Genomic DNA, 16164 nt, shown 5'->3' on the forward strand with positions numbered 1-16164 from the left:
GAGGGGAGGCGGGTCTTAAAGTGCCACGGGCCAATGGAATGAATAGGATGAGTGTGGTTGTTGGTCACTGAACAGCCTCCCCGCCCCTCTGTGTGGACACTGCGGGAGATGGACGGACCGGTAGATTCGTATCAGATCCACACCGATCACACAACCTACGGACTGGCAGATCCACGCCTATCAAACTCGGAGAGGGATAATTATATTTTAAATTAAAAAATACGGTACCGATCCGTTGTTGTTGTGAGAGCAGGGAACCGGGAACCGTCCTCGCTCGGTTGACCGGAGTGACGTAGCCCCCCTGGACTGCGGGTAGAGTCGAGCTGCTCCTTTACGCACCGTGCGGGAATGGCCGGGGCGGTAAGCAAGCGAGGCTGCTCCAGAATCAGGGGCCCCCAGATCCGAGAGCTGCTCGACGCCAAGCAGACCGTGCTCTTCGACTGCGACGGCGTGATCTGGAACGGAGAGACGGCGGTGCGCGGCGCGCCGGAGGTGGTGACGCTCCTGAAACAGCGGGGCAAAAGGGTCTTCTTCGTCACCAACAACTGCACCAGGCCCCGGGCCAACTACGTGACCAAGTTTACGCGCCTGGGCTTCACGGACGTGGCCGAGGAGGAGATCTTCAGCTCTGCGTACTGCTCCGCGGCGTATTTACGCGACGTGGCGAAGGTGCAGGGTAAGGTGTATGTGATCGGGTGCCAGGGGGTGGTGAATGAGCTACAGGACGCAGGGGTCCCCATGGTGGAGGAGGACGCAGACGCACAGACGGGGACCATTTACGACTACCCGCTGGACCCGGATGTTAGGGCAGTGCTGGTTGGATACGATGAGAAATTCAACTTCATAAAACTGGCTAAGGCTTGTTGTTATTTGCAAAACCCCGAGTGCTTGTTTCTTGCCACCGACCCTGACCCTTGGCACCCCCTGCGAGGAGGAAGGATAACACCAGGTAGGTGTCACACACTCACAGACTGCTGAAAGTGGTGTCACACTTTAGGGCCCACTTGATTTTGTGTCACTGCGTCGCAGCTTCCACAGAACGGGTAGGCCCGTTTATTAACTGAGGAGTGAGTTTAAAGAGCATATTGCATGTGGAATTTTTCGAGTTTAGATGTTTGATCTCATCATTAGGCCAACTTAAAAAAAAAAATCTGGAAAAAAAAATCCATCTTTACCTGCACCAAGGGCAGAAATATGGTGAAAAAAGGGACAGCTTGTTGAAAATGGGTTCGAATCCCGCCGTGGGCAAGTCCTTAACATGGCTCGAACCGTTGAACACAACACAGACGAGAGAAATCATAAAAATAGGTAATGCAAACATTTTGTTTTGCTATAGTGTCTTTGCTATAGTGTTTACCATCCCATATTTCTTCCTATTCATACCCTGACCAATCAGAACTGCTCATAGTTCAGCATCAGGTTGAGAACCTGCTGGAGACCTGTGGTTAGAGAGAACTGTGTGTGTGTGTGTGTGTGTGTTTGTCAGAGAAAACGCCAGATCAGCAGCCCTGGCACATCTGCTCGATATAGCCAACTATAGAAAGCGATTGAATGCTTTGTTTAAAAAACAAAAACAAATACTGGGTTTATCTGCACCAGTCAGCGTCAACACGTACTACTGCTGAGTACTGTTCAATTGTTTTGCAGCACTGATTGATTGATTTTTATTTATTTTTAAGACAGGGACAAGGTACAGTAGACATTTACCCTATAGAAGGATAGATGCACTGTACAAGGTTATAGCTAAACAGCTAATTTCCACCCGCAGTCTAATGTGTCCTCTCACTAATGCTGTTAGGGCCATATTGTACTACTATCTCTGTGGATTGACGTTTTGCCGTGCTACAGCTGACTCCTCCTCTTTAACTTGTGGCTCCTCCCCCTTGTGGCTCCTCCCCCCCAGGCTCGGGGAGCCTGACGGCGGCGGTGGAGACGGCGAGCAGCAGGGCGGCGACGGTGATCGGCAAGCCCAGCCGCTTCATGTGGGAGTGCATGGCCAGCCAGTTCGGCCTGGACCCCGCCCTCTCCCTCATGGTGGGCGACCGCCTGGAGACGGACATCCTGTTCGGGGCGAAGTGCGGCCTGGACACCATGCTGACCCTGACCGGCGTGTCCACCCTGGCGGAGGCGCAGGGCTACAAGGACAGCGACGACCCGGAGAGGATGGACTTTGTGCCGGACTATGTGGTGGAAACGATCGGTGACTTCATGGAAGCGTATGAGGAGGAGGACTGAGGGGTTTGTGGGTGTGGGGGTGTGTGGGGGGGTTATATATACCGCTAAAGCTGTGCCTGTGCTTAGAACCCTGGACATGTCGGAGAGGGGTGTGGTCGTGGGCTGTGGAGTATCCAAGATGGTGTCCTGCAGTCATTCGTAAAGCCGTTACCCAGTCTGTGTGGTGCGTCATAGAGCTTCGCCATAAGCATGCTGAGCTTTGTCGTCCGCCAGGAATACGAGATGTTATGATGCATGTAATGAACCCCGTCACAGCGCCGGACTCTGGCGCAGCTTCTGCATGCTTATGGCAGCCGTTCGCAACGGACACGTTACGTAGCGTCCCCCCGTAGGCTTTCTGAATGAAGACCACCTAAACTCAAGTGTTGTCACATTACAATCCAATCGACACAGTCTCCAAACAGCAGTGTTATTCGTTTGTTGTGATAAACGTATAGTTCCTTGACATACGGTATTGACTTGGGTTGTGGTTCGTCATAGATGTCACCATCTGTATGCCAATCAGACAAGCTGTTAGTTTTTTTATGGAGACCATGAAGTGTTGAAGGATGAGGTCATCGGATGGGAAAACGCTACACCCTACCTCTTTAGAACCGAGTCAGAACAGACATATGTACCCTTATGTAGCTTCTTCTGTGGTATTGGTGGCAGATATGGACCCAGGGAAGACTAGCTGATTGCCATGGTGTTAGCTAAACAAAGATCTAATGATCTAACCTACTGTAATGTCCATCAATTAGATAAGGCAACTTGGACTGAAATACTTTGATGTTGGTAAGTGTTGCATCAATGTCTAATGTTTGCCTAAACATGTTGGTTATTTTCAATCCTTGAAGATCAAAGACAATTTGAGAAAAGATAGAGGTTTGTAGGAAATTTAATGCAGGAATTGATTAAATTAATTCTATATTCCAGCAATTAAATGCTTTTGATTTTGACTAATCATCTCTTCAAGTTGCAATACTTCATTTAGTCTGACACTTTGAAGAGATGGCAATGCTTTCGCTAATTCTTCTTCATTTGGGTTTGATGTGTCCTTTCACTGAAATTGAGCTGTGAATTTCGATTTGTATGGAATTAATGATGAGGATAAATATATTAATATTAATAAGAACATCAGAAAATGATTGTTCTTTATCCGCGCCATTCTAGAATGTTAGCAGATATTAGTTAAAAGGTGTGTTGCGTATTACACTAATTATGAGATTTTATGGGTTTCAGTTGGGTAAATAATTAGTGAAGAAAAATATACATTTGATTGAGAATAATAGTTTTTGATCATTGTCCTTATACTTACAGTAGCTTGAGATCGTACTGATACTTGTTTTAAAGATTTGAAGACTACTTTCATACTGTAGATGAATTACCTAAATCACTGGAATGCCAAACTGTTTTGTGTGAACTTACAGAAATATAGATCATGCATATTGTGAATTGAATTGTACATTATTGTATGTAGTACTGATTAGCGTTTTGTTTTTTAATTAAAATTCCTGCTTTGTATCTGTTTGAATTGTTTCTAGCTTGTCTATGGTTGTCTCATGCTTGCTGGACAAGGTTTTATGAATCATGGAGAAAGTATTTTGAAAAAACAAAATGACTCCACTCAGTATCTTGTTACAAATTACTTTCTGTTTTTTCATGTCAAATACAAATTACAAAATACTCAAAAGTAATTGAAATACATGTAATAGAAATACTGCCCCTCTGCTGAAAGGCACCTTGCTGAATCCATACTAAAAAGAATTCAGATGGTTCTGGAGGTAAAAGGGGGTCCCCCCGGTGCTAGATTAGGTAGGCCACTTTAGGCACACCTAGTACCTCATAAAGTGTCCACTAAGTGTACATGTCAGTGCTGTGATACAACAGTATATAGTGCAGAAAGGACGGTATATTCTGAATTGTTCTGTAATGAGAATCTGTTTTGCGAGGCTACGTGTCCAGAGTAGATGAATCTGTTTTGCGAGGCTACGTGTCCAGAGTAGGTGAATCTGTTTTGCGAGGCTACGTGTCCAGAGTAGATGAATCTGTTTTGCGAGGCTACGTGTCCAGAGTAAATGAATCTGTTTTGCGAGGCTACGTGTCCAGAGTAAATGAATCTGTTTTGCGAGGCTACGTGTCCAGAGTAGATGAATCTGTTTTGCGAGGCTACGTGTCCAGAGTAAAAGAATCTGTTTTGCGAGGCTACGTGTCCAGAGTAGATGAATCTGTTTTGCGAGGCTACGTGTCCAGAGTAGACGGTCAGTGAGGATGTGAAGCGCTGTTACTCTGGTCCACCGCGCTGTAGGTTGAAGAGAGAGAGATCTGTCAAGTTGCATAGAGACACTCAGGCATGTCTTGGTAGTCTACATTTACAAAGACTGGTGCACCCCGATCCAGAAAGCTGTCATTCACTTCCACTCACAGATCTGACAGGTGTCAACAAAGACGTGATGACTAGAAGCTATGTGATCTGTAGGGTCTATGATATCACTAGGGGCTATGATGTCATTAGGGGCTATGTGGTCACTAGGAGCTATGATGTTACTAGGGACTGTGATTTCACCAGGGGCTATGTGGTCACTATGGACTATGATGTCACTGGGGCTATGATGTCACTAGGGGCTATGTGGTCACTATGGACTATGATGTCACTGGGGCTATGTGGTCACTATGGACTATGACGTCACTGGGGCTATGATGTCACTAGGGGCTATGTGGTCACTATGGACTATGATGTCACTGGGGCTATGATGTCACTAGGGGCTATGTGGTCACTATGGACAATGATGTCACTGGGGCTATGATGTCACTGAGGCTATGATGTCAATATGGACTATGATGTCACTGGGGAGAGAGTGGGTCGTATGCCCTCCTCCCTTGTTCTCTGTGAAGCGCATTGTGTTGCCTCTGGGTATGAAATGCGCTATACAAATAAAGCTTTGATTGATTGGGGCTATGATGTCACTAGGGGCTAAGATGTCACTAGGGGCTATGTGGTCACTAGGGGCTATGATGTCACTAGGGGCTAAGGGCTATGATGCCCAATTGCCTCAGATCTGTGAAGGATGCCTAAATATCTGTGACAGGGTCAGGGTAGGCTACATTGAAGAGTACCACTTTCTGGAAAGGAGTCCAGCCCTACTGACGCCATTTTCACCTGGATGTACTCCATCTCCTCTGCCGGGACCGTCCTCCTGCGGTACCTCTGAGGGAGCTCTCTGGCGCTGGCAACGGTGTCTGGGGTCCCTGGGAGGTGAGGCAGGGGGGCGGGGGCAGAGGTCATGGGTGAACTGTGTGTACCGCTGGACTGCTGTGCTGGGGTCACTCCTGTCTTCAGCACCTCCTGGGCTGTGTTACACGGTACAATCATTCTCAGGGTCAATATTCAAAGTTCTGATGTAGGCCAAAACAAGTGGTCCACAAGTGGTTCTGTTTTTTATGCTCATGTTTTGGTCTTGAACAGGACCTCCACACCATAATACCATAAAATAACATAACGTTACTGTGTATATCTTATATACACAGTATATATACACAGTTATATAAAATATAACTGGTCTTGGGTGTGCTGGACCTACCGTACCGTTTGGTCTGGGAACACCAAGACGATTTGGAAACTTGATCAGTGGCGCATGATTACGCACAGACTGTGAAGTCAAAATGACATCAAAATCAAACCTCATTTACATTATTAAATTAGAGGGATTCATGTTGAGCAATTATTTGTAGTCTCGGTTGTCGAACGATTATAAAAAACCCTCAACATCCCGAGACTGAACTTTTAACCACTTTTAATACGAACAGACTAGCGCCGTTATCATGGATAGTAGTCTAGACTAAGCGTGGGGTGTAGACTAATCTATAGACCACTTTTGAGAACGAAACCACTTCAAAATCATGGTAATAAATGTCTTCAATTAGGATACTAGAGATTATTAACCTGCACAATTGCTCTCCCAGTTGCTGCCATCTTTCAGTCCCCCAAGGAGAATGACCTTCACTGTTATCTTCCGGGTTCGGGAACAGACGCACCGCTAGGTGGCGCCATTTGACCAAAAATCTCGTTTACACTTTGCTCGGTGGAAATAAATGGCACCATAAACATTTTCTACATATTTACTTAAAGCTTTTAAGGCTTTTGATCAAAAACGAAGACACTAATCAAACAGTTTGGGTTTATTTGTGATTTTTATTTATAGTATAAAAGTGTGTATAATAAAAGTGAATGATAAATATGAAAATTCATAGTCGAAATGGTAAATAAAGAATTTAGTAGGTTGGTTGGCAAGTATGCCCCATTATTCCTAAACGTTATAGGCATTGTTATACAGCCTGTAGCCTACGATATAGGCTATACACTAGACTCTAGAGTTTAACAAGTAACATGGTGAGGGAGGAGGAGAAAGGAGGATTGTGTGAACAGGAATAACGAACAGAATATGAGAGTATAGTTAAAGTTGTCGTGGCATCTTGCTGGGTAACACCAGTCCTCACGTGGATGACCTCCGTATCTTCCGAGTCTTGTACTGCAGGTCCATCAGGATCCTCATCACCCGCTGGCCAGCGCAGTACTGCTTCCCGTTGGCATACAGTCTGCAGTGAGAGAGGCTCATTATGAGGCTAGGAGTGTAAAGGTTAACATATCCTGAAAGATCAGCTATGAGATGAGGTGTTGAACTAGTATTTGTATACATTAGGTCCTAGAAGATGTGTAAAATCTGGAGAATAGGCCAATTATAGCATAGAGATGAGTCACAATTCTACTTCAGTGAATCCCACTCATTAAGACGTTTTTCTAATACAAGCACAACAGAGGGTACTTAGTTAACCCTTTTAACCCTGAAAATACAGTGACAACATTTCGAATATTAATTGGATTTTCCCTATAATACTAGAAAGCGCAGTTTCTCAGCTTTCAGCAAGTGTTGGAGTGAGGAATTTTTTAGATTTGTTAGATATTTTTTAAATATTATTAAATATTTGTTAGATATTTTTTAAATGTTGCCGGTGACGTATTAAAAGGGTTAAGTATCACAACGAATATGCATGTGTGCTGTAGTTCAGCAGGTTGAATTGTAACTTGTCATTGGATGATTGAGAGAGAGAGAGTCTACTCACACAACAGCCTTGATCTCGCACGCCCCGTGGTTGTGTTGGATGTCAAATCGTTCCACTTTCATCAGTATGTTGAACGGAATCTTCCTCGAGATGGAAAGACAACATTTTGGAATGGCTCCTAAAATAACATTATTTACATGAATTACTGACAACAGTGATTCTTTTTAGTTGCTATAGTTACAATCAGGATCGGAATAAATTAATCCAGAAACTAATCCAGAATAAAGATGCTAAACAATATGAATATCTTTAGATTAAGTTCTGTTGTTGGCGTTAGACTGCTGCTCCCATGGCGGTCCACACACAAGTTCCCCCTCCAGGTAAAGATCTGGGATCTGTTCTCGTACCGTGGACGGAGACCGCCGCGACACACAGAACCAGAACCACGACCCGGAGATCCATCACCGACGTTCTGCTACAAAAACCTGATTGAGACCTGTTGACGTTTCTGTCTTTATCTCTGACTCCAGTTTGTCTGTTCTAGTATGTCTAGATCTCTTTATCTGAGCAGAACCACTCCCCTTTTACAGGTAGCAGTTAATTGGCTGATTATCCTACTACAGTAACCAGGCCAGGTCCAGCCTGGCTTATGTGCGTTGGCTGGCTTGTTTCTGTGCGGGACTGGTAAAAAAAAAATATTTGAATGGCAACAGTATCAATAAAAATAGAGAAAAGAAGAAATGTATTTAAAAAATAAAAATAACTCTTTATTGTGTAAATCAGTGAATGTAAAAACGCCTCAATCATAATTTACAATTAAATACACAGAAAAATAAACACAAAACGGTGAAACACAAAACGTAAAAAAAATAAAATACTGTCGTGAAATTTGATCATAAAAACAAATGTGTCCAGTTGTTCAGTTTTGGAAAAAATAAATAAATAGTAGCCTTGAGTGAATGCTGTCCTTCCCATGGGTTATGAATCTGTAAACAACAAACAAACAAACACACATGAACATGTCATAAGAATAGAAGGACAATACAAAAACAATCACAAGAGGGTATGTGGGGCAGGAGGAGTCGCTTCCATAGGATAACAACTCAGCAATGTTTTTCTTTAAGATGAGATGAACTTTCTTGTCTTTGAAATCGAGAGTTTAACATGTTTTTTTTAATGATTTTTCAAGGTGCCCACCCACATCCATTGTATGACCAAAAGGGTGTTAGAGCAATTATCAGACTTTCACAAAAGTGTTAGTTTTGTCAACGTTTTGATCTGAACCATTGTATATGATCATAAGTAACCTTAAAACAGGGATAAACATGCATTTTCCCTTTACTACTCCTTTAATAACCCCCGGGGTGGGGGGCGTTAACAGTGGGGGGCGTACCGGTTGTCTTCCAGGAGGGTTTGGGGGTGCTGTGGGGGGAGGGGGCGTGGTCCTGACTGCCTGAGAAGAGCTGCAGAACAGAGAGAGAGAGAGAACAGCGGGGGAGAGAAAGATGGAGAGAATGAGAAAATAAGAAAACAAACATTCCTATAAGCACTCATTTTAAAGGCAACAATCTCAGTGCTTGAGAGAATGAGAGAGAGGGAGAGAGAGAGAGAGAGAGGGAGAGAGAGAGAGAGAGAGAGAGAGAGAGAGAGGGAGAGAGAGGGAGAGAGCGAGAGGGAGAAAGAGAGAAAGAGAGAGAGAGGGAGAGAGAGAGACAGAGAGAGAGAGAGAAAGAGAGGGATAGAGGGGGAGAGAGAGGGATAGAGAGAGAGGGATAGAGAGAGAGGGAGAGGGATAGAGAGAGAGAGAGGGAGAGAGAGAAAGAGAGAGGGAAATGTACCCCCGCTGATTGACAGGCTGCCAATTTCCAAGTCTTTTATTGCCAAAATCAAACAGACACTTGGGCTGGATCACTGTCATGCCCGGGCAAAGAGCTGAGGCCTTTCTTCCTGAATCCATCAAGAACAAGCAGCCTGAGGCCCAGCAGTGTGAGGAGTGTCAGGATGAAGGCAGGATCAGTCGGAGGGGACTTGCACGGACAGAAGAGAGCGTGAGAAGGCAGCACGGCTACAGTGCACACGGTATGTGAGCAAGGGTTAAAGCAAACTCAGCTGGAGTTATACTTGGCGGTGTTTTCGCAAGACGTTTATCCGTCCGTGCGTGAATGAATCGTGAAATGACCCCAAGAACACCATGGCCTTTTCCCCTTGCAGTCACTCTCTACTCTCTTTCTTCCATCTCTTTCTCTCTCTCCGCTCCGACTCTTTCTCTCCCTCCTTCCCCCTCTCCCTGCTGCTGTGTATTCGCCCTCTGACCTGTTGGATCTGCTGGATCTCCTTCATAGCCAGTCGGATCGACGGGTACAGTCTGGGGAACGGCCTCGGATCCTCCTCCTCGTCCTCCTCTCCCCCGCTGCCCCCCCCCTCGCAGAGCCTGCCCCCCCGCGTCTCTCCCTCGGCCTCCGCCCGGCGCCGGCGCTCTGAGATTCTGCGGAGCACCGGGGGTCTGTGGGCGTCCGGGCCGCGGTTCTGACCCGGGGGAAGGAAGAGGCGCTGGAGCTCCAGGTGAAGCTGGTCCGGGTCGGCGTCCGGCTGGTCTCCGGGCCCGGCGGCGTGGGGGCCGCGGGGGGGCACGGCCGAGGGGGGGAACCCCTTCAGCTCCTCGTAGTCCGTCTCCTGGTCGCACGTCTGGGAGAACGCACACGTATGCAGAGTTTTGAACAACCATGTCCATGTGGACAACCATGTCCATATGCTTAGATATTTGGATGAAACCTTTCTAAAAGGCAATTTAGAACATTTAAGCCAGCGGTGTGAGGGGAAAAACAACAACAAACAACAAACAACAAATTAAATTGAGGTGCCAAATTCCCCCTCAAAAAATACTGATAGCACTCATCATAACATCCCATAAGTCTTTATAACAACATCAATGTGCATAACCCTCTACACTTTGCTTACACACTGGAGAAAAGTCTGTCTGGACTCTAGCATTCAGGGATAGGGGGAAGGGGCGGGACGCTGTATTTCTTTAAACCAATCACAATCGTCTTCAGCGGAGCGGTCGCTAGGTTGTCGTTGTTTCACATAGTCTGGATTGAATCCGATTGGGCAAGATAGCATAATTATGACGGTAATAAACGAATGATAAGATTATCCCCCAGCCTACATCCAGTAGTGTAGTGGAGGGTATAGAGAGTAGACCCACTTCTTTATCCATGGACCCACAGTAGAACCACTTCTTTACCCATGGACCCACAGTAGACCCACTTCTTTATCCATGGACCCACAGTATACCCACTTCTTTATCCATGGACCCACAGTAGACCCACTTCTCTATCCATGGACCCACAGTATACCCACTTCTTTATCCATGGACCCACAGTAGACCCACTTCTCTATCCATGGACCCACAGTAGACCCACTTCTTTACCCATGGACCCACAGTATACCCACTTCTTTATCCATGGACCCACAGTAGACACACATCTTTACCCATGGACCCACAGTAGACCCACTTCTTTATCCATGGACCCACAGTAGACCCACTTCTCTATCCATGGACCCACAGTAGACCCACTTCTTTATCCATGGACCCACAGTATACCCACTTCTTTATCCATGGACCCACAGTAGACCCACTTCTCTATCCATGGACCCACAGTATACCCACTTCTTTATCCATGGACCCACAGTAGACCCACTTCTCTATCCATGGACCCACAGTAGACCCACTTCTTTATCCATGGACCCACAGTAGACCCACTTCTTTACCCATGGACCCACAGTAGACCCACTTCTCTATCCATGGACCCACAGTAGACCCACTTCTTTATCCATGGACCCACAGAAGACCCACTTCTTTATCCATGGACCCACAGTATACCCACTTCTTTAAACACCACCACACCCCTGCCTACATTGGTTAGTCACACCCCTACCTGTCCACAAGGGCTGGTCAGCAGCTCCATGAAGGGCTTGATGCCCGTGCGGGTGTGGTGCTCCACCAGGTCCGGCAGGGAGGGGTGGGCCTTGTCCTCCCCCAGGATCACGTACTTCCCGTTGGACTGCATCTCGATCATGTAGTGCCTACAGCGGTTCTCGCCTCTGGACACGGGGAGAGAGGTCAGAGGGTGAAGGTCACGGGACGTTCATTCAAGGTGTGGTGGTGGTGGGGGTTTATATAACACGTCTTCATCCAGGATAGGGTCAATAAGAGTCTTAGTCACTTGTTTTAGAGAGAAGATGCACTTGTGAGTTCTGGTGAGTAGTAGTACACTGGCTCTTCCTACGTTAAATGCAATTATTGTTAGTCGCTTTGGGTAAAAGCGTCTGCTAAATGACTGTAATGTAATGTAATAAGATATTTTCTAAAGTGACTCTTCTGTGTAGAGTCTGAGTATTCTTGAACGATGTTTTTTTGTTTGTAGTGTGTTTGTATGGTCTTCAGGTACCTGTATGAGAGTGTGTATCCCTCGCGACTCTCTCCCACTCGGATCAGGAAACAACCCACGGGCTTGTCGGTCAGCAGGTCCTCGGCCTGTCTGAGGGGATGTAATTTAATGTTATTTATTGCTCTATAAATGTTCTTAGCTGGTAGACAAACATACTCCTGGAGCTTGCTCGATCGCCTTGTTGAGAGGAGTCAGGGAAGAATTTTTACAGCTCACTTATCTGGCCCCCGGGTGATTACTGTTTTTTTGCTTCCCTCTGGAATATGTAGAGAGTGGGTCGTATGCCCTCCTCCCTTGTTCTCTGTAAAGCGCATTGTGTTGCCTCTGGGTATGAAATGCGCTATACAAATAAAGCTTTGATTGATTGATTGACAGACGTGCAGACCGGTCACTAACACACTCTGTGTGAGCATGAACTCTCGAAGGACAAAACTGTAAACCAGTGAAGATTAAAAAAAAAAAACTTTTGCGATACTAGTCTGGCCCTCTACCCGCCCAGAACGATTTACAGAAATTACAATGTCACTCGTGTACGTTCTTGTGGTGAGCATTTTTGGAATGTTCTTATATAAGTGTTAAGTTTCGTTGTGTTTTTAAGGAAGTGTAACATGAGCAGTTTTTGGAGATTTTTGTTAGTACAAGCTCCGGGGCAATGCAGCACATTGAATTACATTTGGATTGCTTAACCTTTTTACTACGTTTTATTCGCCATTGTAAAAGGCATGTTTTGTAATGAGTCCTCGGTGCCAATTAAATATTCCTGGGAGCATATATCTGGTGTGCAGACTCCGGATCAGTTTGTTTTTCTGTCTAGCACCCAGTTTTAAGCATTTTGGATGTGCGTACCTTTGTCCATTTTCTGCATGTTTTGTAATGAATACATTGATTGATTGATTGATTGATTGGTTGATTGGTTGGTTGATTGGTTGGTTGATTGATTGATTGATTGATTGATTGACTATTTGGCTAATGAATCCATTAGCCTGCACTTGTACCTGATCTTTCTGATTTTACTAACTTATCCAAGGTATTGTTCATGTACCAGTTATCGTGTACAGTATCATCAGTAGCGCCCTAATACACAAATAACTCACAGGCCAAAGCCCTGACGTGCCTATTATGTACTAATGTCTAAGACACGTCTGAGTTTGTATAATCACAGGCAAGGCAAGTTTATTTGTAGAGCACATTTCAGCAACAAGGCAATTCAAAGTTCTTTAAATGAGGCATTAAAGGTACCCAACGAAACGTGAATCAAAACAATCAGTTCTGTTTATTTTCGAAATTCCTCGATTATATGGTTCCTTGTAGTCTAATAAACATGTTGAATCACTTAAATGTCTTTCCAACCTTGTAATTTCTTCGCAAAATGATATTTCGCTAATGTTTTGAAAACAACAAAGATGTGTGAAACATCACTATTATGTGCTCCGCGTATTGATGCAATGACGTAGTACACGATTTTCGGGGACCACCTTCTCAAATTTGCTCTAGAGCGCATACTAGTGGTGAAAAACTACATTGGGTACCTTTAAAAGCATCAAGACAAAGTGCAACACATAAAAGGTCATATAAAACGAAATGCAAAAAAAGGACATTTAAAACAAAACGCAGGAAAAATAAAATACAGGAATAAAAGTTACAGAGAAGCAAAAGCGCGTGCGAAAGCAGGAAGTCACAAGTGTGTGTACGAGCAGCGAGCGACCATGAACGCTCTGTCAGGAGGGCCTCACCTGCGCTTGATCATGCCGTGGAACCAGCAGGGGAAGGCTCCGTTGCGGACCACCTTGCGCGTCTGCGTCTCTTTGAACCAGCGTATGGTGTTCCTCCTCTTCATGCTCCTCTCCCTGGCCCTCTCCTCCCCCCCCCCGGCCCCCACCAGCCCCACCAGGTGACTGTGGAACTCCTCCAGGTCGTTGTCAAACGGGGTGGCCTGAGAGAGAGGGATGACGAGGACGACAGAGAGAGAGAGAGAGAGAGAGAGAGAGAGAGGAGGAAGGATTCATGAGGTGAACTGGTAAGGTGGATGTCATACAGAGTGAGGTAGATCATGAAGACTACGGGAGTTAAGGTGGACATCAAGAGTGAAGAGGTGACCCCGAGGGTGACCCCGGCTCGGACTGCGAGGCACTATATATAAATCTAATCTATTATTTTATTGTTATTACAGTATAAAAGATGTGTGACCCACAGATTTGCTTTCTGAGGTGATGTAGTTGGTAAAACCTGTGCCTTCCTCTGACGGTCCAGAACTTTCCGCTGCTTCAGCTCACCTCAAACCATTTACTGCGCGGCCGCGGTACGGGGGCCAGGTGGGCAGCCTTGGGGCCCCTCAGCCCGGTGAGGATGGAGCGGGGCCGGGGCTGGGGCTTCTTCCTCCGGGGCAGGGGCACAGGGGGAGAGGCTGGTCCTGGGAGACAGGGACAGACACAGAGTTGGGCCCAAAACACCACAGAACGACAGCACAGGCAAGCAGGCTCTCGCACATTTCAGACGGTATTAGACGGGTTTCTCATGGAACCAGTCGACAGAGCGAAGTAAGTGTGAAAGGGATAAGGAGTTCTCTTTTTGAGCGTGAAAAAGTAAAACTGAGAAAGAAAGCAAGTATGAGAGAGATTGAACCAAGTGTAGAAAGAACACAAGAAACATCCTTTCTCCTCACTCTTGTTTTCCCGCTCCATGTCCAGACGCCTCCTCGTCTCCTCCTTCTCCAGCAGCTCTCTGGTCCTCCTCTCCTCCTCCTCCCTCTCCTCCCTCTCCCTCTGGGCCCGTCTCTGTCTGTGCACCTCCGCCCGCAGAGCGAGGTACCTCCTCCTGCAGCGCAGAGAGCGGTAGTCTGCAAACACAGCGGCGGTCATGTTAGCTTCGCAGAGCAGTAGCCTAGCCTGAAAACACAGCGGCAGTCATGTTAGCTTCACAGAGCAGTAGCCTAGTCTGAAAACACAGCGGCAGTCATGTTAGCTTCGCAGAGCAGTAGCCTAGTCTGAAAACACAGCAGCGGTCATGTTAGCTTCGCAGAGCAGTAGCCTAGTCTGAAAACACAGCAGCATTCATGTTAGTTACACAGATATAGAGACAACAGTCTCTTGAGGTGCTTCTGAGGTGATTAGAGCCCAGAATTTGGACATTTCAACCCTCCAGGATCTTCCATAGATCCAGAACGTCAAGCCTATGAGGACAGAAACACTTCAAGTGTACGAGGACAGAAGCACTTCAAGTGTACGAGGACAGAAGCACTTCAAGTGTACGAGGACAGAAGCACTTCAAGTATACGAAGACAGAAGCACTTCAAGTATACGAAGACAGAAGCACTTCAAGTGTACGAGGACAGAAGCACTTGTTTTTCTCCCCACAGCGCAGATCGGTCTAATGGCGCCGACATTTCAAAGGAAGCTCATGTTTCAATAAATCTGCAAAATGACTAGATGCCAGAGTAGTATCATGTTGCTATTTTTCACCTTCATAGATGTTCTATTATATGTGCTGTATAATCATGCTCTAACAGGATTTATGTCAGTGCCTTCCTCAATGGAAACCCTCAGAAGGTGTTTGTACCCTCAGGACTTTGTTGAAAAGCTAGTAACCAAATTAAATTTATTGTCCACAAGCAAAAGCCGTTATTTTTGGCTAAACAGCGTTTCTTTGAAATGGAGGACAAGGCAGGAAGGCTACTGGCACATCAGGCCCATGATGCAACACTATCCACAATGATCCCTAAGATCAAATCAAATTATTATTTTTTGAGCCTGCTATCTGGTTACTGGTGGGATTTTCATTACAGTACTGTACTTGCATTTAAATCTGTCATAATAAACATGTACTGTATATACACTGTATCCTACTGTGAATAAAAACAGAACTGTATGTAGACCTACATGTTGCTTGTAGGCTGTAGTCTACTGTCACGTTTCATTTCTTTGTTACTCTAAAGTGGTAAAATGTCGAGCGCAAAACGCAAACGAGTCTGCGAGAGCTGCATTCCTCGGTAGCCAGAAAGCGCGTCAGCAACTTGAAGCAGGACATACAGTTCAAAAGTTACTGGCATAAACACAACTCCAACTTTGACTCTTTACTCCTTCCTGTTGTGGGTTTGTATAAGTTTGTGTTTCTGACTCTACCGAGTCTCTTTCATGGACATTGTACTTAATAAAACAGGTTCTGCTGTGTCTGTTATGATGGATGATCTTACTCTTCTGAATGACCAGCGCTGCCCTTCCCAGTCGGTCCAGCAGACGGGCGAGTTCCTCCTGGTGCCAGTACTTAAAAAACAGACGAGAGGACCTGCCGGAGGAAAGACGGAGGAGGAGGACATTTTAAAAATCATTACGAGAACATCATTTTATTTCTAAACAACACGACAAGATATAATGAGTGGAAAGGCAGAGAATGAAAGACAAAAAGAAAAGAAATGTGAAAATTGAGAGAGAGCGGAGACAGT

At 45.7% G+C, this 16164-nt stretch overlaps 3 protein-coding genes across 3 annotated transcripts; 1 reads left to right on the forward strand and 2 right to left on the reverse strand.

Annotated features, from left to right (window-relative positions):
* Nucleotides 1–348: 348 nt before the first annotated feature.
* On the forward strand, nucleotides 349–2235 carry pdxp (pyridoxal (pyridoxine, vitamin B6) phosphatase; the record flags this gene model as incomplete). The annotated part of the gene is made up of 2 exons (XM_084460169.1): nucleotides 349–949; nucleotides 1904–2235. The coding sequence occupies 2 exons, from the start codon at nucleotides 349–351 to the stop codon at nucleotides 2233–2235; spliced, it is 933 nt and encodes a 310-aa protein (XP_084316295.1).
* Nucleotides 2236–3998: 1763 nt separating this feature from the next.
* LOC311327046 (alpha-ketoglutarate dehydrogenase component 4-like) lies at nucleotides 3999–6218 on the reverse strand. The gene is made up of 4 exons (XM_084460059.1): nucleotides 6158–6218; nucleotides 5801–5864; nucleotides 5375–5565; nucleotides 3999–4516 (listed from the first exon to the last, which is right to left on the reverse strand). Exons 1-4 carry the CDS (start codon nucleotides 6185–6187, stop codon nucleotides 4499–4501), a joined length of 303 nt encoding a protein of 100 aa, XP_084316185.1. The 5' UTR covers nucleotides 6188–6218; the 3' UTR covers nucleotides 3999–4498.
* Nucleotides 6219–9231: 3013 nt separating this feature from the next.
* On the reverse strand, nucleotides 9232–13563 carry LOC311327143 (SH2 domain-containing protein 7-like; the record flags this gene model as incomplete). Its single annotated transcript, XM_084460170.1, has 5 exons — nucleotides 9232–9246; nucleotides 9589–9960; nucleotides 11214–11379; nucleotides 11727–11816; nucleotides 13460–13563. 5 exons carry the CDS (start codon nucleotides 13561–13563, stop codon nucleotides 9232–9234), a joined length of 747 nt encoding a protein of 248 aa, XP_084316296.1.
* Nucleotides 13564–16164: the final 2601 nt, after the last annotated feature.

The sequence above is a fragment of the Borostomias antarcticus genome, assembly GCF_949987555.1.
Source record: "Borostomias antarcticus genome assembly, chromosome: 30".
Taxonomy (NCBI): Eukaryota; Metazoa; Chordata; class Actinopteri; order Stomiiformes; family Stomiidae; genus Borostomias; species Borostomias antarcticus.

Coding starts and splice junctions, on each gene's coding strand:
- LOC311327046 (XM_084460059.1), bottom strand. CDS start 6,187: ATGGCAGCAACTGGGAGAGCAATTGTGCAG. Junction 5,865..6,157: donor CTGGGAGAGCAATTGTGCAG/GTTAATAATCTC, acceptor TTGACTTCACAG/TCTGTGCGTAATCATGCGCC. Junction 5,566..5,800: donor TGGTGTTCCCAGACCAAACG/GTACGGTAGGTC, acceptor CGTGTAACACAG/CCCAGGAGGTGCTGAAGACA.